The sequence below is a fragment of the Thunnus maccoyii genome, chromosome 23 (assembly GCF_910596095.1).
Source record: "Thunnus maccoyii chromosome 23, fThuMac1.1, whole genome shotgun sequence".
Classification (NCBI taxonomy): Eukaryota; Metazoa; Chordata; class Actinopteri; order Scombriformes; family Scombridae; genus Thunnus; species Thunnus maccoyii.
In genome coordinates, this window is record NC_056555.1 from 9,937,960 (window position 1) to 9,962,381 (window position 24,422).

At 40.5% G+C, this 24,422-nt stretch overlaps 2 protein-coding genes across 6 annotated transcripts; one reads left to right on the forward strand and one right to left on the reverse strand.

The window, feature by feature from the left end:
• The first annotated feature begins 602 nt into the window (after window positions 1-602).
• atxn10 (ataxin 10) lies at window positions 603-12,270 on the forward strand. Its single transcript, XM_042403327.1, has 11 exons — window positions 603-780; window positions 1,930-2,121; window positions 2,459-2,544; window positions 2,661-2,757; window positions 3,043-3,207; window positions 3,338-3,418; window positions 3,725-3,881; window positions 4,119-4,227; window positions 4,552-4,736; window positions 7,800-7,863; window positions 10,228-12,270. The coding sequence occupies exons 1-11, from the start codon at window positions 650-652 to the stop codon at window positions 10,410-10,412; spliced, it is 1,452 nt and encodes a 483-aa protein (XP_042259261.1). The 5' UTR covers window positions 603-649; the 3' UTR covers window positions 10,413-12,270.
• A 591-nt stretch (window positions 12,271-12,861) lies between these two features.
• Window positions 12,862-21,638, reverse strand: wnt7ba (wingless-type MMTV integration site family, member 7Ba). 5 transcript variants are annotated; one of them, XR_006093931.1, is made up of 6 exons: window positions 21,252-21,638; window positions 19,697-19,923; window positions 15,976-16,247; window positions 14,259-14,793; window positions 14,131-14,160; window positions 12,862-14,000 (listed from the first exon to the last, which is right to left on the reverse strand). XR_006093931.1 is itself a non-coding variant. In XM_042403329.1 (4 exons), exons 1-4 carry the CDS (start codon window positions 21,342-21,344, stop codon window positions 14,314-14,316), a joined length of 1,062 nt encoding a protein of 353 aa, XP_042259263.1. In that variant the 5' UTR covers window positions 21,345-21,638; the 3' UTR covers window positions 12,862-14,313. The 5 variants fall into 5 exon arrangements, 2 of the variants coding, with proteins under 2 accessions (XP_042259263.1, XP_042259262.1); XR_006093929.1 differs by having other exon boundaries at window positions 12,862-14,160; XR_006093930.1 differs by having other exon boundaries at window positions 14,131-14,793.
• Window positions 21,639-24,422: the final 2,784 nt, after the last annotated feature.

Below are 24,422 nucleotides of genomic sequence, written 5' to 3' on the forward strand. Positions count from 1 at the left end.
GTTTAATTAATGCATAGTTACCTACAAAGGCCTGGAGACAGCAAGCAATCTTCTTCAATACTACATACTATTTATCAGGCTAGTTTCTTTCAAGTAACCAAATAAACAGCTAGAACTCCTGGAAACAAAAATACATCAGAATCAAACAAACAAACAAACAAACAAACAAACAAAAAACAGAATGTAGGAGAAAAACAAGACAAGTATCTAAACAAAGTAAGAAAAATGCGACTATAAAAGACAGGTGATAAAAAAATATAGACTGAATTTTACTATAAAGAATAAGTAAAAAATCTATTGTATGTGAAGAGAGCTGTTGAGTTTAAAAAATGAACTGATATTGACTGAGAATGTGCAAATGTTCACAGTATAAAAAGTACATGCAATGTATAAAATTTTGCACACAACTTTGATGCACATTTTTCCCAATCTGTACTGAGTCCTCTCTGTAATGTGTGTCCCTCCCTGCATTATTGATACAAACACATCTTATGTTACACTGACTCCTCCTGTAGATGACAACAAGCTGCACTATGACTTGCTTGAAAACAGCAGCACGTGCTCTGACTCCACCTTCACCCTGGATTAAACCAATAGCGTTTCAGGAATCTACCCGGATGTCCCGCACACACGGAAGAAGCAGGCAAACATGGCAGCTACAACCAACAACAACGTGGACATTTCAACGTCTATTGCTGGTATTTTGAATGAAAAATACCGTCCTGAACACCTACAGGTTTTAAAAACATGCACAGCAGCGTTAAGGGAAAAGGAATACAGGTGAGGACGACGCCATTTGCTGGCTTTTTAATTGGAAACCGAGGGTGTTAGCTTACCAGCTAAGCTAGCCTGACTGTCAATTTTAAAGTGCAGCATCATTCAGGACGGTTTATTTTCTTTTTGTGTTAATAAACGGCGATTTTACACGTTTACTCATCCACCTAATTGTAGTATTACTTAAATATGTCTACTTTCCCGAGCCAATACGATTTTATTGTTGTTGTTAACCGAGGGAGGGAGATTTCTGAAGCAACACTGATAAATGTTTGAAGACGTCCGTTAAGAATAACCACCAGAGAGGTGCAATAATAATGTATTATTGATGTATTAACAATCTGTCCGTGTAACATTGTGTTGCCAACAATGGCATTTTGTAGAGGCTACACTAAAGCTTTAGTTCTCAAACAAGTTTAATTTGATTGAAATAACACTATTAAGAATAATAAACCACTCGTTTCTCTCAATGCTCATGAGTTTCTGATGTGCAAATGAAAAATGCAACTTAAACTTTGTCCTAGTTGCCATATTTTTTAAACACAAAAGACACAAGACTCCTCCTTTACTGACTGTGAACTTGAGAGCAAGATAGGCTTCTTCATATATTGTTTTTGACTGCGTTTGCTTCATGGGCACCACCTACTTTTACCCCACCCTGTCAAATATCCATCTGGTACATAACATGTCATTTTGCTCTCTTTTTTCCCTTATAGTTCCTAAAAAAAATCATATTAATAGACCTTTCCTAGTAGACATTTTGATTGGCCACATTAAAAGCACAGGCAGACGAACTAATAAGATTAATGGTGGCTTCTACCAGCATTTACTGCAATGCAGTGCAGCAATTAATAGTGCTGTTGGTTACACCTGTTTGTCTGCTGTGAATATGTGGAATGAAATGTAAGTTCACTTTTTTCCCCTGATTGCTTCACAATTTGGAGAGAGTAGAGTGGGTCGTCCACTAATCACATCCTCCTGTCAGCATGTCGAAGTGTCCTTGAGCAAGACGATAAACCCCAAAGTGCCTTGTATGGTAGCTTGCTGCCATCAGCGTGTGAGTGTGTTTGTGAACGAGTGGTAAAAACTGTGAAGTGCTTTGGATAAAATCACTATATAAATGCTGCCATTTACCATTTACCATTCTGTTTTCAGAGATGTCGTCGAAGAGCAGGCTTTCTCCAGTCTTCTGCAAGTCTTGTCCCGGCTGTGTAATGAGCTGCAAGCTGCTAGCATAGATGATCAGGACCTGCAGTCTGTCGCCTTGCAGCTGCAGCTGACTGCCGAGTGCTTCAGGGCTCAGAGGAACTCCTGTGTGCAAAGCACACGCAACCAGTGCCTGCTCAGGTAATGACAGTCACAAGCACGACTGATGACACTCACCAGTGTAGTCTTTGTGAGAGACAGGGGGAAAGCAAAAAAATTTGCTTCCATGAATTGATCAGTTTATTTAATATAAAAACTGTTTGAAATGTTTTCTCTGCCTCACATGTTTGACATAGTCACAACACATACTGAATATCACTGTACACTGCAAAATGACTGGATTTATTAGATAAGGCTATTGTAGTGCTTTGCATTATATTGGAGGTGTTCATGTAGTTGTACAAAATAAACTAGAAATACACAAAGAAATCATTCAATGAACCAGCTAACATAATTCTGTTTTTTCTTCTTTCGTTAGGGAGCTTGGTTTTATTGATGTTTCTGTTAAACTCCTGACCTTCTTTCAAACCATAAATTTGGAGGGCAAAGATGGCATATTTGAACGTAAGTCAAAACATAACGTCCTAAATTAGGTAATTGATCTCTAATAAAATGAGTTGCTCTTTATAGTGAACTTTTTATACTAACCTGTTTTTCTTAAATGATCCTCTGTGATCCAGCTCTTCGTTGTGGGATCCAGTTCCTCGGTAACTTGGCAGTGGGAAACCAAATGTGTAAAGATGACATTTGGCAGCTGAGCTTCCCGGATCTGCTCCTGTAAGTTGTGTGTGTCACAGTAGCAAACATGCTTGTGACTCAGAAAACAACACTATTAGAAATGTTTACACAGTTACATCAGAAACACAATTTGTAAAATCATTATGATTCACACTCTGTGTCTGATGGTATCCTGGTGGTTCATAGTTTGAAGAACAACAGATTTAGCCCTTTAGTTTACGCAATAATGCACACTCTTTATCAGTACTGTGCTTTTATTTATTTATTTTTATTTATCACAAACATGTGTCCTCACATTGAGTCAACTCAAACATGTGTGAACAGGCAGCTGCTCAGTGTCGATGATGAGAAGGTGGTGAACTACACCTCTATGGTACTCCACACGTGTCTGGATGACGCCAAGGTGGAAGAACTGTCTGAGCCGCAGAACATCCAGCTGGCACTGAAGGTGATGGAGCTCTGTAGGACCCAACCAGACCTGGACTGGACGTAAGTGTGTGTGTGTCTGTGTTGGTGTGTGTTATGTAATTGTTAGTTTATAGCTGTGTATGTATCATTTCAATACTACTTGGTACTACTTGTTGGTAAAGTTTTCATTTGATGTTTATTCATTTGACAGGGTTATTATTGCAACTCAGCATTTCCTCAAGTCTTCAGCTCTGGTGGAAAACATGTACTCTGGGATGTCTCCCAATGAAAGGTACTTCACTTTTATTATATGGATGGACAAATCCACAAGAATAAATAATAAGAGTCAGTATACACAGAAACTCATCTGCTGACAAAAAATACATTAAACCTAAACCTCTGACTAAAGACTTTTCTGAATGCACACCATAGATTTTTAGTTATTCTGATTCAGATATTGCAGAATAACCATTGATGTATCCAGAAAAACTAATACTACATATAAGGGAATACTGTCAAGTAGAGATAGAGAATGTGGACATCTAATTGTAGACAGTACCATAGTTGTGTTGTACAGATGTGTGTGTGTGTTTTTCAGAGTTACTCTGCTAGAGCTGCTCTTTGCCCAACTGAGAGAGGGAGGCTCAGAGGATTGCGGCATCCCTTCCAGCGTGGCTCGTTTCGTGGCCTCTACCTTCCAGAAAGGTTGTGGAGCTGTGCTGACACTTAGCACTGGCTCTGATTCCAGTATTGAGGTACAGATATTAAACCTGACAGATGTATCTACCACTGTCCTCAAACCTCCCACATAAACTGTTACAGACACGAGGACTGTGATTTAACCTGTGTGAAACTGTTGAGGATTTTGATTTTATAATTATTTTCGAATAGTGAGTGGACATAGAAGAGCATGTCATGGACATTTAACTTTATCTCACACATCCTTTCTCCATGTGACTGCCACCTGTTGGTTGCAATCCTCTGTCCTGCAGGAGGCAATGACAGTGATTAGTCTGCTGGAGGTGCTATGTGAGATGACCTCAGATAACAGCCAGCTCATGTTCCTACAGAACCATCCAGACCTTCTAGTGGCTACTGTTGGTAAATTAAAACACACACTCACACAACCTGTCTGACCTCATGATAAATATGTCATCTGCACACCATTGACATTTGATTGAGATCCTCATCAAATCACCCACAGAAAAACAAGCACAAAAAGCCTGCACAGGAAATAAAGCACAAAGCAGAGAAGCAAAACATTAAATTTGGTACTTAAACAACATTTCTGAAGTAAATGTAACTAGACCTTAATGACCTCAATTCCATCACCATCTGAAGAGTTTTCTTTAATGGGTTGATCTTGAGCTTGGGGTAAATAAAATGTCTCTTTCTCTCTTTCCACCCTTTGCATTTTCCCTGCAGAGCTCCTGGAGCAGGTGCATGCCATAGGGAAGGCCAGTAAGAATATTTTCAGTGCTGCTCAGAACTTCTCCTCTTTCAGTGGAGATGGAGACTCTCCCTCTGATTCCCCGGTCATCAGCTTCAAGGCTCACCTCATCAGGCTGATAGGAAACCTCTGTTACAGGAATACCAACAACCAGAACAAGGTTTGAATTAGATTGGAGTGATGAATGGATGAAAGATCAGATCAATAAACAGATGGATGACTTGTGTAATTCAATTACCATCCTTAAAATACACTGAAAACCTAACTAATCATGCAGAAGGTAGATCAAATGTAGATAAGAGTGAATGGATATTTTGACACTAGTTAAAATATATTTAAGGCGGGTTTCCTGTACAGGTTATGAAATACGAAAATCTGCTTTTACTTGATTTGATTGTTCTTTGGTCTACAAACATCCATGAAATCACCTTTTTTGAAGCTGTAAACCCTCTTGTTATTTCATATGTTGTACTGTGGTTGTTGGGGAGCATAATTTCCAGTTCTCCAGTACTATACCCTGCTGCTGTTGCTGTTGTTGATATATCACAACCAAGAAAATATTGTATGGGGCAGAAACCTTTAGTCAGTTGAATGATTAGCCGATCAACAGAAAAAGAATTGTAGGGCTGCAACTAACAATTATTTTCATTGTTGAGTAACCTGTTGATAATTTCGATCGATTATAATCGATTAGTTGTTTAGTGTATAAAGTGTCAGAAAATGAACATCACTGTTTGGCAGAGCCCAATCTGACATCCTCACATGTCTTGTTTTGTCCCAACCAACAGTCCACAACTTAAAGATGTTCAGTTTACTGTCATAGAGGACTAAAGAAACCAGAAAATATTCACATTTGAGAAGCTGGAATCAGAGAATTTGGACTTTTTTTTCCTTAAAAAATGACTCAAAATAGTTAATTGATTATTTAATAGTCGGGAACTAATTGATTATTCGACTAATTGTTGCAGCTCTAAAGAATTGTCAACAATTTTGATGATCATTTAATTGGTAATGTCTTTTTTTCAAGGAAAATTGTTAGATATTTGCTGCTTAGTGCTTCTCAAAATGTATGGATTTGCTTCTTTTTTGTACATGTGTCTTATTGTAAATGGAATATATTTGGGTACAAGAAGTTAAGACATTGCCTTGGGACTCTGGGAACTTGTGATGGACATTTTTCAGTATTTTTTGACATTTTTTAGACTAAATGATTTAATGATTAATCATACTAATAAGTGACAGATGAGTCCATAATAACAATAATGTGGTTTCAGCCATGCAATAAGTCTGTCAGGAAATTAAGGTTTGGAAAAAGCATGGAATAGAAAAGCAAAATGCATAAAATCCCTAAAATGAGATTATTGTCGCTTGCTTATCTTTATGAATTAGATTTTTGTTTCTTTTTTGTATTTTCCTAATCTGCTGGGATCTTCCTCTAATGGGATCTGGGGCACCGTTGCTCAGTCTAACACAATATCAGGTCAAGAAGAGAGTGAGAGGTCTAGTTGGCTCCAGTTTTCTTTGACCGTAGTGGCAGCCACCATTTGCATTTTACAGCTCAAGAAAGAGGCGGACTCTGTGGTGTCAAACCACATGATCTCCTGAGGAGTGAGGACAACTGTTGAGTGCAAATGAGTTTAATGTCTAATGGAGCAGCAAGCTGTGTGTTCCTGTGTCCGGAAGTTTACACGTTCTTTCAGCACAACAACTTGGTTTTGCACTGAAATGTGAAACATTCCCTCCCTCACTCACTCCAGTGATTTTATCAGTTTCCCTCCATCGCCATCGGTGTCACTATGAACATAAAACACAGATAGATAATAAAGCGGATGGGGAGAAGTTGGGCTATATCTGTGGCATAATACAGACTCAGTCCTACTTAATAGAAACAGATTTGTGGAATGCTTGTGGGATGGCCACCCTCTGTTGGCCTCTCTGTGGCCTGTCAGTGGTCAGAAATCACCCCATATCTGTTTTCACTAAGATCACTTCCAGTAAACCAAATGTCATTCTGTTCACCTTTGGGATAGATTGTAATTTAAGATGTGCATGCAAAGCACTGAACTGCATGTACGGCACTGAATTCAGGGTCCAGTCGCTTGTTATTCATCTCTTTATGGGTTTGGACATAATGTAAGCAACTTCAGACAATCATTTTAAAAGTGGAAAACACAGACCTGGGTGCCTGTACTAGTCAGCGACTTTGTTTCTTTTGACAGTTTAAATGACATTTCCATTTTCTGAAAGTCAGCACTTTGTCTTGTTCTGGTGCTCGTACCAATATATTTGGAGGGTAACCACAAAGGCAAGAGGAAGGCAACGGCAAGCAAAGACAATAATTAAGCCTATAGAATTAGACACATGATACAGAGCAGATCACCCCGTTGTGACGGTCGTAGACTAACCGACAACCACACTGCTGCTTTTGTATGGACGTGAGGCTCTGGAAAAGACAGGGACAGTTAGGTCGACTGCGTATGTTTATTTTGTGTTGACCTTCTGCTTCTGCACAGCTTTTTCATAGTCCCTTGAGTCTTGAATTCTGACCACCAAAGAAGTACTCAAAATATTTCACATTTCAAGTATAACATATTTGTTGCCTTTAAATAAATTCCCACTGTTTTCACTTTGAAAAGGTGATTACTGACTAGACTGCACTGCACAACCATATGCTACAATTTACTGTAACCTTTCTGTGTAAGAATTCAGTTAAATAGTTTTAATGAGAGCTTTCTTGCCTAAAATGGGCAGTCTATCTTTGTGTGTTTGTGTTTTTTCCAGACCATAGCAGAGATTGACATTAGGGTTTGGTGTTGAAAAGCAAAACCTTTTGATGCTATTAGGTGTGGCTGTTAATTATAAGTCCCGAAAAAAAAGGTGTTTTGGTTGCAAAACTTACATTTTGAAAGTTCATAAATGCAATTTCAGGTTTTCTTTTGTCCCAAGGATGATTTATCAAGACAATCAACACAGAATGGCTTTATAGATGGAGTAATATAATCAGAAAGCCAATAGCATATACTGTACCTCTGATTAAACACTGTTAAATGAGCTTTTGTTGGGCAAAGACATTTGTTTGGAAAAGTATTTTTCCTGGCATGAGTTTGTCTATTCCATTATACTATTGGAAAATGATCAATGATACCAAACACTAATGAAAAGCGAAATGAAATCCATCTGTACCAGTCCATTCTTTTATATCCTATTGAACTTTTTTCCTCAGGTGAGAGAACTGGAAGGCATCCCCCTGATCTTGGACAACTGCAACATAGACAGCAACAACCCATGTATCCTTTGCTAACAGGAGTTAATGATTTAGAAATACAAACACGTCTGTGTTTATATACATATTTTTCAAGTTGATCTAAATCGCTGGTCATATTTATACCCAGATATCTTTCCAGACATTGTGTATCTTATCCTGGCAGTTTTTGAATTGAATTTGGCACGCTTGCACAGGGGGGCTGGTGGGTTTGCAACCAAAAATAAGTGTGGCATCAGGCTTTGATTGCTGCAGTATGTGCAGACTATTTCAAACTTTTCCGTGAAATTTTCAAAGACTTCTTCACCATCTCTCAATACATCTTTGCCTGCAGCTGGTCAATAGTGTCAACTGATTGGTTGCATTTATTATTAAAGGGGACATACTGTAGAATGGAGATTTCCATTTCTTGTTTTGATTATAAAGCAGGTCTAGGTGTTATATAAATACTGTGGAAGTATCAAAAAGCTCAGTCCAAGAAGGAATGCACACAGCCCGTATTCAGAAACTGTAGACGAACATTAGACGAACCGTTCGAACTTCTGTAAGGTTGTGATGTTGCAACTATATGCTGAGTGTTTCCCCTACCATTGCCTTGGAGGGGTCCTGCCCCTCCTACAGGACCCTCCGCCCCTCCTGAAAGAAACAAAATATGTTTATTTATGTTATTTACCTAACTTGTGTGCACTTGTTTCATTTCAGCTCAGTCTAAGAGTCTCTATTGTGTTTTGTTGTCATTAATTAGTTCTTCTCCTCTCCTCTGCTCTCTGTGTTTCTTTGGAGGCGGGGCTCAGCCCCTCCACACAGACACAGAGCGGAGCAGAGGAAATGCTGTGCGGCTGTTGGATATCAGGAAGCAAATTTGTCATTGCACAGCCTTCCAAAAGTTAGATAACCTTATCCTCAGCGGTGGCCATCACAATTTACCTGTGATTTTAAACCAGAGCCCTGGTTTTACCTAGCTACAGTAGGCTACAATTCTTTACCTGTGGTTGGCCTGGACGTGTGTCACTCAGAAAACAGTCAGCCAATCAGAAGAGGGGGGCATTAAGCTGGCACAAAACAGCCTGTTTCAGGTTGAGTGAGACAGAGGGCTGCGTCCATGGCTTGCACAGCTGTAACTAGGTGCTTTTTGACCACAAAAAAATGTTTGCAAACTTTTGTAAATAGACAACAAAAATAAAAATATTAAACCTGGAAAGGGCATAATATGATGTCTTTAAAGTCATTTGGGCTGGTTGTTAATGCTACTTTTTTTGAGAAACTTTTAAGTCAAGTCTGGTCCATACATGTCTAGGTAGCACTGAGTTACAGTACCACTTTATTAGGTACACCTGTGATGCAATCCGATCCAATTACCCTATAATAAAGTCTACTTGTTCTGATGTTCAGTTTTAGTTGATACCATGTTTGAGGGGTTAAGGGAATTTGTTGGACCAGAGAGGTGCTTTTACTTTGGATTGCATTGTGATAGGTTCCTCTAATATTTGTCAGCCTACCATTTACATATTAAGGTGGACAGAAGATTATTCATATATTATTATACATTATTATAAACACCTCTCAATGTAATGCTTCCAATATGAAACTACCACTAATTGCAGCCACAAAATTAAAGTACCACATAGTTGAATCACTATTTATTTGACACATTGTCAATGAACATTATAAACTTCACAGATATAATTTATTGAAGGGCTGTTGAATTGGATTGTGCTGGTGTAACCAATGTAATTAAGTGGTAACTGTGTACTTTATAGTCTGCTCCCACACTCCTTCAGCTTGTGTGGACGCTTCTAAACCAGCAGACCACTTCAAGGTCTGCTGGTTTAGACACACACACACACACACACACACACACACACACAAACACGCCCAGCCTACTCCTTCCATCTTTTTCATGTAGGTGTCGGCATTTGTTTCTGTTCCGAGAGATTGTTAAAGAAAAAATTGTGTCTGGAATTGTGCGGGAAAGTTGATACGGGTTAGCTGAGAATGTTTTGAGGGTGGGGTATTTTTTGCAAGTATGCATTTTTTTCATGAAATGGGTTTTGTTAATCTTGCGGTACAAAGGACTGCTCACGCTCATGTCTAGTATTAAATATTGATTGTTAGTTACATTGTTATCGTTATAGCACCAGGACCTACTTGTGTGACAGTGTTTTTTGTAGTCATCTAAATTGATATTAAGACATGACAAACTCATTTACACTTATCATAACCTAAAGTTTATCCTTGTTTTTGATTCTATTTTAGTAGCTATATATTTTTTTCCCATCGACATTTACTTCATTCAGCCACCGACTAGTGCCTAAAAACACAATCAAAAAATACCAGAGAGAACCACTATGTGAAATTCCATGTTGCTGTCCTTAATGAACGCCTCCAGTCATCAGCCAGTGGTCCATCTTTGCCATCAGGAACCTCCTAGAACACAACACTCAGAATCAGGAGCTGGTTGCCAACCTGGAACGCCGCGGCCCCGCTGACTACTCCGCACTCAGGGAGTTGGGCTTCCTGGTGGAGGAGCGAGATGGGAGCTTGCTACTCAAAACTGTGAGGAAAGATTCATGAAAATCTTACAGAAGCAGCCAGGAGCAAGGAGGCCCTCTACCCGCAATCAGGTTTTCATGTGAAGTTATTGTTTAGAAAGCACATGTATTAACATGTGCTGCAAGCCTCATCGATGTTACCAAATACTTAAGATTTATTCATCTAACGCATAAGTTTTGTGCCTGTCTAGAATAATTGATAGTAAGTAAGCTAGAGTAAGCTGAATTAGACATTTCTATCAGAGAAGTATAGTATAACTTACTTTTCTACCTCAGCAGTGCAAGCACTCGTGTCCAGATGGGGCTTAAGGCATTCTTTATATACAAAAGGTCCACAGGGTCCCCCTGGTATAAAAGAAGAGGTCAAGATGTCCAGAGCTCTTGTTTTGTCTTGACCCAACTCTGGGAAATGAAGAGTTTGTGAGAGGCGAGGACATGCTGGTACCTTTTGGCAAAGCTAATGCTTTGGGGTTTAATCCAAAGACAAAGAGCACCACAGTGTCCGGGCTTTTCACTTTTCAGAGACACTGATGTTACCAGCAGGGGTTGTGGTTTAATCTCAGGCCCGTAGTGACTTCTGCAGTAACCACGAAACAGAGAATGACCAAAACATGATGTAATAACCCCCCTGCGCTTCACCTAATTAAATGGTGGTGTCTTAACCAGAGGTATGAAGACTTTCTCCCCATAAACACGCTTAAAATGTTAGTGAATAACTGCTTATTTTAACAGACATAATATTAATAAAAACATAACCTAAGGTCATCTAAGGTCAGCATACGACACTAAAACTAACTCTCACACTATGCATGTCATTTGAAAACAAAGCTCAATATACAGCATGTGCTACTTGCTTTTGCAGTGCTGCTTGTATTAAGGATATAACAGTAATGAGTTTTATACTCAACACAATGTAGTGTATTTCATCTTCATCTTATTCTCCCATCTTCTATTTCAATCCTGTTGCACAGTACTGTAGATGAATAAGGCATGAGAGGGCTAATGGCATGCAATATAGATCATTAACCATCTTTAAACTCACAACTTTGAGTTCATATTTTACACCTTAGACCGCTTCCCTTCGCTTTGTGCAAATTATATTTAAGTTATACCAGACTGCATGGACTTTCTTAGAGATTTACTAAATACTGAACTCCTATTTAGTTCTAGCTGTGTGTTTGTGGGCATCTTCTGTTACATGAGGGATGAGTGCATATTGTAAGTGGGTGTCCAAAGAGTGAGTGAGTGAGTGAATGAATGAATGAATGAGTGAGTGAGTGAATCAGACCAGAAGCATTAGTTTGCAGAATGACATCCCTCCCTGCTCCTCCCGTTGCTGGATAAGCTGAACAGTACTGACACCTCAACAATGCAGCGCTTTACGGGCCTGCCCACACCCTGCTCCACCCTGTTTGCTCTGCCTCTGATTTTTAATGACAAAATGTATTGAAACAATCCGCTGGACTCTCCCCTCAATCCGCCGGCATAGTGAAGGGAGCTTATGCGGTTCCGGTCCCCAAGGATTTCAGACAGCTAACAAAACAGCTGTTACTTGCGCTCGACTGGCTGGCTGCAATGCTTTTCAGCCCCACAGGAAAGAGGCTGTGCGAGTCAGCCGGGCTGAATGAGGTGGCATGGCCGCGGCCGTCTGTTCACCTCCTAACACATTAGTACCACATCAGTCAAGGCCAGAATTCTGGTGTTTCCCATATCAGCGTTTTATACCACAGGCCTCTACTATATTGTATTTGTGCCTTCTGGTTTCGCCTTCAGCAAAAAAAACAAACAACAAACTTTGTCAGGGTGTAAAATATATGCTTCCTGTTTGGGTCAAATATGTTTATATGCAGCTTAATAAAGAATTGTGTGTGTGACAAACAGCTTTTTGTAATGATTTTACTAACAACAATAAAGGCCAGATGTGACATAAAACTCAAGAGGCTTTAAAAGGATGCTCAAATTTTATTGGTAAAAAAGAAATACAACTGTCCGTGTTTGTAAGTGATGCAGACTTTGATTTTGCCACAAAACAAATAAAGAAACCGAAATTAGTTGTATTTGAAGTTATAACGGTGCCTTTAGAAAGCAATGAGTTGTTCCTAGTTACTGATAGAGGCAACAAGACAAGTAGAAACACTGAAATCTCTTCAATCTAAAGCTGCACAATTAATTGGTTGCTGACACTTTCATTGTATTTTCTACTTCCATATATTTCCTCAAATACTTAACAGTGGGTTCCACAAAATTTCCTGTACTTTCCAACACTTGATGTACTTAATGAATCACTCAGAATTTATGGGCTACTTTGAATTGTGAAGGATCATATCGAGGTGGACAATCTGGGCTACTTTGATAAAAAAAAAAAACACGTGGACTATTTACAATTTAGGAACTTTGATCAAAGACATAAATTCCAAATAATTTATAGCTCTCAAATCTGAATACAATGACATTAGAAAACACTTGTAAATAGTGACTTTCTTTTCCATCTATAAATGACATAAAGTGCCACGTTCCTCATATAAAAATATACTCTTCAAATTGTTTTGTAAGTTATATAAAGCCTAAATAAACATTTCTGAATACATTAAGGGTGCTGTCCAAAAATAGCTTTGAGGCCTTTGATCCTCTCATACCCCCTTCTGTGTGGTTAGGGTACATGCCATCCACCCAGGCAGGCCTAAACCGCGCTGGAAGACCTTGTGTAAGCAGAGGCCACCATGTGGAATTCCATGTCTCTGCCGTTCATGGGAATGTTCGATGTATCTGAACCTGATTGCACCTCTATGGAGTTCCAATGAGGCTTACATACTTTTCTCAGAAGTCAAGAGCCCTCCAAAAACAAAACAAAACAATGAACACGGTCGGGATGGAAAGTGCCGTTCAAACTGACAAGTTTGGATGCTTAAAATAGTATGTGAGTATTTTCTGCCTCTTTGGCTCTTGGCGTAACAAAGGGTGTGGGCCCAAGGGGGGGGGGGGAATATGTCCATGAGAGAGATGTCAGCACGGCACTCGACAACACAACCCCCCAAACTCTGTGATGTTGATGTTCCATGAAAAAGAAGAAGTGTGACTATGTGAGTGCAAAAGAACTAATCTATAGCTTAATATGCCACTGACGACTGATAATGGATAAAAATTAAAATAACAGAGGATTTAGCTGAATATTCTGTTCAGTGGCTGTAAATGTGATTCCACTTGAATAAAAGTTGGTTACTCCCAGCTTGTATCAGTAGATCACAAAGGAGAAGAAACATGTTAAAGAGCAATTGAACTTGCTATCCATCCTATATAGGTTTGCAATATATTTTTACATAAATAATTTTGTTTTATTTTCAGTGTTCAAACAGAATACAGTGTGAGTGTACAGTTAAACGTATTCCACTGCCATCTTTCAACCCTCAGCGGGAGCCACTGAAGCTCGACTCTCCTTCTTTCACGGCAGTTGAAAGCACTTTGCTCTTGTAGCATTTCCAGTTAGGATGTTACAAAAGTCCAACAAGATCCACCAATAGTTTTATTTTCCTCTTGTGCGTGACATCTTTTGAAGACTGTAAGCTACATCTTTGTAAGATGCGCAGGTAATTGTCTTCCAAATGTTGCTTTGCTGGAGACAAAAAAAAACAAACGTCATGTCCTTTGCAACATGTTTGCACCATGTCACATGTTTTGTACCAGCACGCAAGAAAATATATTACTGAAATGTTCATGTCTCTTCTTCCCAATACTTTACAAACCATATCCCATTTCGTGTCTGTCTCTCCTCTCTGTAAAGAATTCCAAATAGGATGTCAAAATGTGCAAAATGTTGAATAAATACTTCCAAGTCCTTCACTTCAAATTCCACTTTGTCATATCCCCTTACCTTCGACCCATATCCGTTTTACAAAGCCTCCCCCAGTGTTCCACCTCCTCATCCCCTACTTGCAAGTGAAAACTTCTGATTTCTCACTGCATGTGTTGCACTTGACAAAACAGCACCAGTGGAACTTGCAGTTGCACTGCCAGACCCGTGTGTAGTGGTGCGTGTCGAAACCCCGGCCACAGCACATCACATTACAGCCGTCTGTGTGGGTAGAGGTACCGTTGCACAGTCTGCCCCGTGTCCCTGTGCTGCCTGTGGCTGTGTCCTCTTCACAGTAGTTGGGCGAGCGCTCCAGGTACACCAGGTCTGTGTCAGTGGGCTTCTGGTAGCCCCGAGCCTCTTTGAGACGTAGGAAGGAGGGCTGGCGGAGCCGTGAGGCCCGGACTGGCTCTACTTGAACTGCATCACTGTAACGCTCCTTTAGCAGGTAACCAATCTCTCTGAATTTTGGCAGCGTGATCCAGCAGGTCTTTGTGGTGCAGGAACCAGACACACCGTGACACTTGCACTCCAGCTTCATCCTCTCTTCTAGGATCTGATCATATAGAGAGTAGAAATTAGGTCAGTATGAAATAAAAATGATAGTTAATAAGGGTAATCTGATAAATACATAAATGGTCATTTTAAATTCACATGTCATTGCTTGAATTTGAATGACAATCGCATGGCCCTCAGATGTCTTTTTTGGTAAGCTGGGCTTTCTGTGGACACTTTAACTTTCAGCACACCAACCAGTAGGCCAACTTTATGTCAGAAAAAATAACGTATACTCCAAAGACTGTAGTCTCTAATTAACTTTACCTTTCTTCAGACCGCATAATGGCGTGACAGCCCGAGAAAACTGACCAGAGCTGTTGGCCAACCATGCACGTATAGAATTACATTGTGGTTAAAGCCAGATTTACATTATAATGCCATACAAATATTTTCAGGTGACTGTTTGCTTCTCTACTGATTTTTAGAGATCAAGCTTGACATTTGGAAAAAAAAAAAGTTACATCCACATTTTAACAGTGGATGCACTTATTTCATAATAAGACAGTGATTTCCGAGCAACTAAGCTCATAATTAGAACATCTTGTAGCTAGCAGTCAAATCAGCAACTCTGTCTGTCTTTCTCTTCATGGCTATCACATTTTTGGGGAGTTTGCTCTCGACTTTGGTTGGTTCAGTGTGTGCGGCGGGGCAGAAGCGTGGTCTGTGGCGCTGCCACTGAGAAAGGAAGAGAGTGAGACTTGCAATAATATCCTCTATCCTGACTTAATGCTTAGTAATTCAGTGAATGGACTGTAGGGCTGTGGCACTAATCCATCTGGCAGCTGTATCTGCCAAGTCTTGCATTTCTGTCACACTTACACACACTCGCAAGTGTGTTCACACATGCAGAGACACTTGATGTACAGGAACTTTAATTATTTCTGCACTTTATTTATAATTTAGCGCTGATCTGTAGCTCATGCATTTATTAATCTTTTAGTTACTGATATAAGTACTTATCATGAAACAGACAAAATCATTAATAATCTCTGATAATTTAGTTGTTTATTTTTGCCCACATTATCTTACATCTGTTTAAACTGGTGTTGATTTTTTAACTCACTTTGCTTTCTGCAGTATTAGCTAAGTTTGCATAATTTTTGGGGTAATCATCAGTGAACCCTGAAAATGTATTTAAAGTCATATATAAAACTATACTTGATCAGATTGCTTGCATTACCTTTCGCCCTGCCTCATTGTTGTGCAGGTTCATCAGCCGGCGCGCGTTTTTCCTGATCTCACGGGCGTCCACAAAGCGCCGCGAGAACTCCACGCCGTACTTTACATCCGCAGAGCAGCCTCCCCACTTCCAGCCCTCCTCTTGGTCGTGGTAGCCTTGCTTCTCTCGGTCACAGCCACACTGGCTCAAGTTGCCTTGGCTACAAGCTGTGGTCACTGCGTGGGCAACTCCAGCTGCAGTGATGGCATAAGTGAAGGCTGCCTCCCTGCTGCCTGAAGAGAATAGAACAGAATCTGAATAAATTCAACATCAGGTGCAAAGTAAATTGATACAAGTACTCTCTTTATTTAAACTAAATAGCTTTTTAAGTACCTATACTTTTTTAGGCATTCTAAAATCAGTACTAATAGTTATTCCCTCAAAAATGCAGTAATTGTATACCAATCATAAAGTTACACTTTTATGACAGAAGAAGGAGGATTAAAGTTTGTTTTATCCCTGATGATGTTGTCAGGGTTATTTCAACTTGGACTTGAAACTTAAAATTTTTAACAGAAAGCCTGTGTTACAAGCTGGGATTGTGGAGTTTGAAAGAAGTAGGCATTTAGGAGGTACTGAGTTGCATTATGGGAAATGTAGGATCTTGCATTTCTGGAGCTTGACCCATACTAGAGACTAAAACACAGGAAATTTCAACATCTACCTTGTCAGCTTTGATTACTCAAGTCCCCCAACTTATTGAGGTGCAATACTTAATTGCGGGACTACTCCTTTAAGGAAAGATAAAGATAGTTCAATTGCATCACTGAATTGGAGAGGAATCGATTGGTAGAGTATATTAACACTGGAAGAATGTCACAATTGTTGTATGATATAACTAAGTAGATGAGGAGTTTTCAACAGAATTAATCTTACTTTCCTAATATTTATTAATGTCAAGTATCAGAGCTACAACTTCAGAAGATTATAGTTCTATTTTTAGTCTTACATAATTTTAAAGGCAGGTTAATGGGCTAGATATCAGAAGTGCACTTTGAGTAGCACCAGCATAATGCGCTTTATTATGAACATCTGTGTAATCTCATAATAGCTCACTGATTGTTTTCTCTCTGCCTTATTTCAGATCTCTGATCTGCATCAGCAGTCAGTCATCATTTAAACAATAATCAGTAAAGTGAGGAAAACACAAGTGACATCTACTGGCTGACTAGAGCAGTGGTTCTCAAATGTTTTCATATCAAGGACCCCTAAACTATCACAAATTAGACCACATACCCACATTTGATTAGATTTTGTCCCAGGGTCCCCCATCTGGTAAGACTTTTGCTTTTAGATGTTTTATTACATAAAGTGTATGAAAACAATAACCAAAATAGTCACACATTCTGTCATTGTGTCACTTATGGATGGAATTATAGTGAAAATAAATTATTCCCCTTTTTGCTAGGGACCCGCTGGTACCCCCTCAAGGACCTCTGGGGGTCCCCAGGCCCCATTTTGAGAACCACTGGGCTAGAGGAGCTTTTTTTCTGGATCAGCACTCGTGGAATTGCTGTGCCTTAATGTTTTTCATCAATGGAATTTCTCATGCAGCTTAAGTGTCATTCTGTGTCTGTCTTAGGCGGTCCACATTATTATGGCAAATGATACTGCTGTGTTGCATGTTGAAATAATCTGCGGCCAGGCTTGACTGAGATGTGCCCATTTCCAAGCTTTCGTATGTCACCATCTGAACTTCAGAATAAACACATTTATATTTATGGCATGGAGGGGGAAATGAATTTATTGGCACTACAATTGGTCCGTGTAATGGGATATCCTCCCTCTCCAATCAGGATAATGCTGGGCCTTCGTTTTTCTCAACAGCCCAGAGTATTAATGCATGGCGTCTCTGGTAGAGGCGATTCTAATGGCTCTCTTCCAACCTGACAAACTCACTCGGAGAAACCATCGGGCCTGCGGTTCCCCCGGTCCATAACTCATAACAAACTCTGAAGTCTTCTCTCATCAGGCTAAATCCGCGAGCCATTCAGATATATTGTATGGTGAGCATTTCTCAAGGCATCAGACGCATGCAATAGCCAAACAGCCATCTCTTCGCACTATGATTTGTTTTGATTGTACACCAGTGCATGCAGGGTCCTATTGTTGCCATCCAGCTGCTGGAGCTGACTTCAGTTAGTGGTTAGCATGAATCTCTCTGGTCTTTCTCAATGCCTAATGAGTTAAAAGGCCTGGTACAGTCAATCAAATGAAGTTACCGATGATATATTAGCAACGCAAGAGGGGGTACTACATTTCCATTTTGAAAAATAGTGAAAATGCTCAGAGAGACAGCATAGGGAAACACTGATTCATTTTACTAGGAATCAATGCTCATGTTTTTACACTGCTAGAACAATCCAGCTAGTTTTTATACATTTCTATTAAAATTTAGTCGTCTAGAACATTCTTATTTGGTTAAACTGTCTACATGAAGAGGACATGGGGAACAAAGTTGGGTCCAAAGTGTCTCTCCTAGCTCGTTTACACACCACAAGAGAAAAGAGACATTTCCTCTGACAAAAGAAAGAAAGGGATCCAGACGTCTGTCTGCCTGTCTACCGTGTAGAAGAAAGTGATTGCTCCCAGAGCTGCTAGATTAAACATGGATCCAAAGCCACAGCAAGACCGCAACAAAACATTTCAGACTGAAATACAATTTATATAAGAGGTTCACGTTAGGACCAAACAGGCTTTTGTGAGAAATAAAACTGGGAAGAATGTTGACTAAAACCAGGGAGATGTGTGCGTTGCTGTGTTTACAGATCGCAGAGGTTTGATATAAATGCTTTCAGAAGATGGCACACCCAGATAGGCCTTCGGTCTGCTTCATAAGGAAGTCTTCACACTCCATTTATGAGTGCAGGACTATGACAATGGGTGTTGCAAGAACAGTGATGTCACAATCAGCAACTACAGATTGAATCAAACTTTTGGGACACAGTTTTTCTTCTAAGGCAGGCAGAGAATTCATTGTGGTTGCTGCTTTTGGCATTCCGAACAAAAAAAATGCTTTCAATAAAAGTCTTGCCACCCATCTCAAAGTCTTTTTTAATGGCACTAAATTGAGCTACACTACAGCTCCCTCTCATGCCACTGATGATAGTCACATGAGCTTTGAGGACAATACGAGAAGAATGAGAAAACAGCCTGATGTCAAACCGCAGAGCTGAACAGCATCGGAACTATGCTCGTTCACACACAGTTCACACAGTTGTGGAAATCAGGGCACAGAGCTCAGTTGGGTTTGGTTAGCACAAGCCTGTTTATAGATTAAAGCAACACAATCCTGTCGCCCTCATCACACATCAGTCCACACTTGTGTCTCAAGGCTCATATTACCAACTGTTGCGTCTAATTTACTTTGATCTGATTTACTTTTTGTAGTCCAAGAATTTTCATTTGCTGGTGTTAAAAGTTTAACACTTTGTAAATAGTTTGCCTCAGAAAATCCTTAAGTAATTCCCCTGCTATTTGAGCAATTGTATGCTCTGCTGGACTACAATTACAGTCCCATCAGACCTCTCTGTCCCTTCTCATCCTCACTCAGCCTATTTTGCCTCTTTCATACAGTCTATACTAAGATAAAAAAAAAAGCAAACAGTTAAAACTAGAAAGAAAACTAGAAAAGGTGAGTTTCAGTGACACAAGCCAGGCAGCCAGGTGCAAACAGACTGACCTACTCTCAGCTCTTGTCCAAAGACTGTCCTCTCTCCCAGGGCTGAGCAGTTCCACCGGCCGTAGCGGAACTGGTACTGACACTCATTGATGCCCAGCTGGGCGCCTTCACCAATGACAATGATGGCATCGGGGCGGCTCTGACAGAGGGCTCTCTGACGGGGGGCCAATCCTGGTATCTTGTTGCAGATGATGTTAGCGCCCAGAGCTACCACGGAGGACAGCGCACTATAGGCAGAGAGAGACAGAGTTTAATGAGAGGAACGTCCATCAGAACAGTTTCTACAAGGAAGCATTGATAATATTCTGTCTGGAAGAATGAGAACACACAAGAAGAAGTGACGAAACAAAAATTGTATAAGCTGGTATGCTTATGGCAAACATGGCAGTTTGATTTGAAGTCTGTGCTCTGGTTTTGCTACCAGTTGGGCAATAAGTAAAGAGGTTTGTCCAATTGTTTCCAATAAACATTTACATTTTTGTTAAACTTTTTGTGATAGTTGGCAGTTGAACTGAAAGTAAGAAACCAAACAAACAAGACCAAATGAGAAGATAAGAGCAGACTCTACAACATTCATCCTCACGCCAGACCACATCACATGTAATCTCAGGACCTCCAGAATGACATAAAAGAGAAGAATAGCTCATTATAGAAATGGGTCCAAATCCAGTTCATTTCTGTCTGCCTCTCTCTCTCTCTCTGTGTGTTACAGAAAACATGAACCACCACAGCTATTTTAGGGTTCAGGACCTGCCCTTGTCATGAATGAGAGGCATGTATGGTGCAGCAATCATTCTCTTTGTGAGGGCCAGGGTCTTTTAATGCTATAAGAAAGAGCTCATTACATTGGCCTGTGCCTATAGGCAGAGCATGAAGTAGTCCAATATCACTCTTTTCCATATGCTGCCTTTCCAATTATGGCCCATGTCTGACGAGGTGCTCCTATGACAGAGTGGCTCTGGTGTAATGTGTAAATCCATAAGAGCAGGTTATCTCATCAGCTACGCACATCTTAGAACATGTAAAAAAATCATGTAGATTAAATAATGGCTTCAGTTCACTCTCTCTTTATAACCGGTCCTTTATGACACAATATTTGAATGAAAGGGATAAAACAGTTCATATTATGGGGGACAGCTTCGCAGCTCTTGTCCCGTGCTAGTGTGTGATTCCATTGTGGAAAAAAAAACCTAAATTGATTAAATGACACCAGACACGCGTTTCCAACCTATTTTTCCTAAATTTTGGCTGACTGGGTATTCCAAGTTACATTTTTTCCGTTTCCAAAATAATCTCTTTGCCACACCAGAACAAACTAGCTACGTTAAAGATTAAAATATGGCCATTTACTCCATTTAGCAACATTAAAAGATAACTTTTTAAAGCGTAAAAACACCTGCAATAACCAGCTATTGCTTTCTAGGTGCGATCTATCCAAATCCACTGTGCGTAATTGGCCAATTTGCGCTTAAGCCACAACTGCCCCACGTGTTAGGCGACCTATAAATCAAACCGATGTGTTTAAATTGAGCAAGTGCATTTATAAGAAACCTACAGGTAGCTACCGCTGGTGAGGATGAGGAAGATCTGTGGGTAATAGACGGAGAGCAGCGCACTGCGAGACGGGATGATGAGCATGGTTGCGCATTGAACACAACTTGTTCTGCTCTCGCGGTTTGAAAAAAAAAAAAGAAGAAAAAAGAGGAGGATGTATGAACCAATCCTTTAGTCTGAGGTCCAGGAGTTGAACGCAGGTGTGTCGTCTCTTATTCCCGCCGCTGAGAGGTGGCGTCTTCAGCTAGTGGAGCCGTGGCGCGCTGCGGCAGCTCCAAGCTCCGCTGTCCATGTGCTGGAGATGAGACGCTGCATCCCTCGGCCGAAGTGCGCTCTGCCACCTGGGCTGATAGAGGACTGGGTGGGAAAGAGAGCGAGAGAGAGAGACAGACAGAGAGAGAGGGAGAGAGAGAGAGAGAGGGTGGGTGGGGGCAGTTGGGGTTCCGGATGTCAGATACGTGCCGCTCACGTCTCCCAAAAGTGAGACTGTTGTGGCATTGGAAGGCTGGGAGACAGTGGCCTCTCCCGGTGCACCAGCCCCCGGGATGAGTCTGCACACCGCGCATCCTAACGTATCCCCACCCCCAAAACCTCCCACACCCCCACACCCCCCCACCCCCTCCATCCAACTCTCTCTCTCTCTCTCTCTCTTTCTCGCTCACTCAAGCTTGCATCAAATTTTTGTTTACGCTCTAAGTTGTAAAGCTGATCACCAAATGTATTATCCATGTTTGTATTTAGATTTTGAGTATTTTCCTTTTCATATTGATCAATCAGTGTGAGTTCTGGGAGGGCTGTTGGATGCACTACCTGTTGTGGAATCGAACCTGTGACCTTCTGGGTACAAGTATGACACCATTCCTCCCACCTTTAAGGGATTTGACATGTAGAATTACACGTAAATAACAATAATAAGGCCAATTTATCTCTCTCTAGTGTTGTCCAATCACATCCTTGTCTTTGGCAAACCAGTATTGATGTTGCGGAATTTAACTTGATGTGTTAAAAGTAAAAAGAGTGACTGAATGATTGGAGTGGAGATCACCAAAACCTACAGGATTTATGAATTAAACTGGTCAATGAAAGTGTGAAAACTCATCATCACTGGAGTAAGAGGTCAAACTTAGCACTATAACACTGTAGCTGCAGTGTCTGGCCAGCAGGGCAGATACTTGTTAAAATGCTTCAGTTTATGAGATTCTGTAGTCTTTTGGTTCATATATTCTGCCGGTGCATGATCAACCATACGCCCTCATGTGGTAGCAAGAAGAAAAATGTCATCATCCCAAAACATCCGGTTTTGATGCTAGAGTGCACAGCAGGTAGTGCAGTATTCTGTAAGCAACAGTTTATCAAGTTATACTTTTTGAAATATTTCCTCTTTTGGAAAAGGAGTCGTTTCTGATCAAAATGTAGGACATTTTTTTTACATGGTGCATATTCTTGTGATAGTCTTTTGAACATATTGCAAAATACTGTGAACGCAAAAGGAATAATTGTCGCTGTCTCTTCCTTTTAACGATGTTCCATGCAAACAGTGTTTGCTGTGAAGCTGTAAAATGGAAAAAAAAGAAAAAAAAAAAAAGCACAAACAGTGGGGACGGTCATGTTTAATTCCACGGGACCTTCAAAGGATCAGTTGTTTTATAGGTTTGCTTCACAGAGCGAACAGACGACAAAGGGCATATTTTCTTTGCTCACTGTTGACATTTTGGAAACCGAAAATCCATTGAAATATTCAGAGCTTTACTTGAGCCGTGCAAATAACCACAAGAAGATAATATTAATAAAGTTTGTTCCAAAATGAGATGTCAATCAGAACAAAAGTGAGACCTTCTCCCAGAAAAATGATTGAGGGGAGCACTGTGGAAATGAAACTTTTAATTTAAATTCTCTGTCGCTGCCAACAAAGTGTTTTAGAAGATAGCAGTGATTTGGGATATAAAAGAATAAAATACCGTTCATTCTTTTGACTGTTATAAGATTGGCCTGATCCTCATGCCCGCTCAGCCTGCGTGTAACCATAGCTGCAGTCAGACATACAGAGTACTGTGAAGCAACTTTGCCACTAAATTGCACCGTCTTGGCTGTTGAAGTCTCCGTCTGGATGAAACCTCGTCACAGGAACTCGGGTCTACAGCCATTCCAGCGGACAACTCGCAGATAATGTCTCTGGCACTCTGTCAGCAGAGGCAGAACCCTTTGTGTATGTGTGTGTGTGTGTGTTCTCTATGACTCCCACTCTGTTTCTCTGTCTCTTCCTAACTCCCTCTCCCTCTCTCTTTCTGTCCAAATAATCCTCCTGACCACAATTTCCAAAGCCAAGATAGCACTTAAGCAGCGTGCACTCACTGTCCTGGCGCTCGCACAGAGATATCTGTTTCTTTTCATATTTTTGTGCTGAAGACGAGGTGAAAAGAGAGACATGGGAAGTTTTTTTTTTTATATATAGCTGAACAGGACATCAGATCAATGATGACAGTGGCTATAAAACTAACATATTTTTTCTCTGTCAGGAGTTTTGACAGAAGAGATTTTGATTGCATCATAACTCTCAAGGTTGCGTGAGTGACAGGGCTGGAGACAGGCAGGGAGAAACCGGAGCCTCAAGCTGGATATGAGCCTAAAAAGTCTAGATTAATAATAATAGTGTCTTACGGATCTGTGGGCTTTTGGGCCTATCTTGTCCTTAAGCCCAGAATCCCCAGCAGGGTCCCTGAGCGGTTGTCGAGGAGACAGGTATTGTTGATCATAATAGTAAACATCTGACAATTCATCACAAGTGACGTGTTTCTTTACAATAGCAGGCCTCGGAGTTGAAAGTGTCACACATGACAAACTTATCCACGTACAGCTGAAGACGCAGGGGAAGCTGCTAGACTCGGTCCGTCAACTTGTGGTAGGGAGAAAAAATGAACGTGCATTAATCCATAAAACACATTCCAAAACTAATAGAAAACACGTAGAAGCTTTTTTTTTCAGAATACATGGAGTATAGGGTTAGCTCAGGCAGAGCACTGAAGTCATGCTAGTACTGGCAGATTGGCATCAGCTGTTTCATTCATGCTTCACAAACACTGACTCATTCACAGCTGCTCAACTATCAGCTGACTGGTAACGTCCAATCATGTTAACGCAGGTTTTTACAGCCTGGTGACCTAACCTGCCACAG

Coding starts and splice junctions, on each gene's coding strand:
- atxn10 (XM_042403327.1), top strand. CDS start 650: ATGGCAGCTACAACCAACAACAACGTGGACATTTCAACGTCTATTGCT. Junction 781..1,929: donor TTAAGGGAAAAGGAATACAG/GTGAGGACGACG, acceptor TTCTGTTTTCAG/AGATGTCGTCGAAGAGCAGG. Junction 3,882..4,118: donor GCTCTGATTCCAGTATTGAG/GTACAGATATTA, acceptor TCTGTCCTGCAG/GAGGCAATGACAGTGATTAG.
- wnt7ba (XM_042403329.1), bottom strand. CDS start 21,344: ATGCGCAACCATGCTCATCATCCCGTCTCGCAGTGCGCTGCTCTCCGT. Junction 19,924..21,261: donor CTTCCTCATCCTCACCAGCG/GTAGCTACCTGT, acceptor CTCTGCCTATAG/TGCGCTGTCCTCCGTGGTAG. Junction 14,794..15,975: donor ACAATGAGGCAGGGCGAAAG/GTAATGCAAGCA, acceptor CTATATGATCAG/ATCCTAGAAGAGAGGATGAA.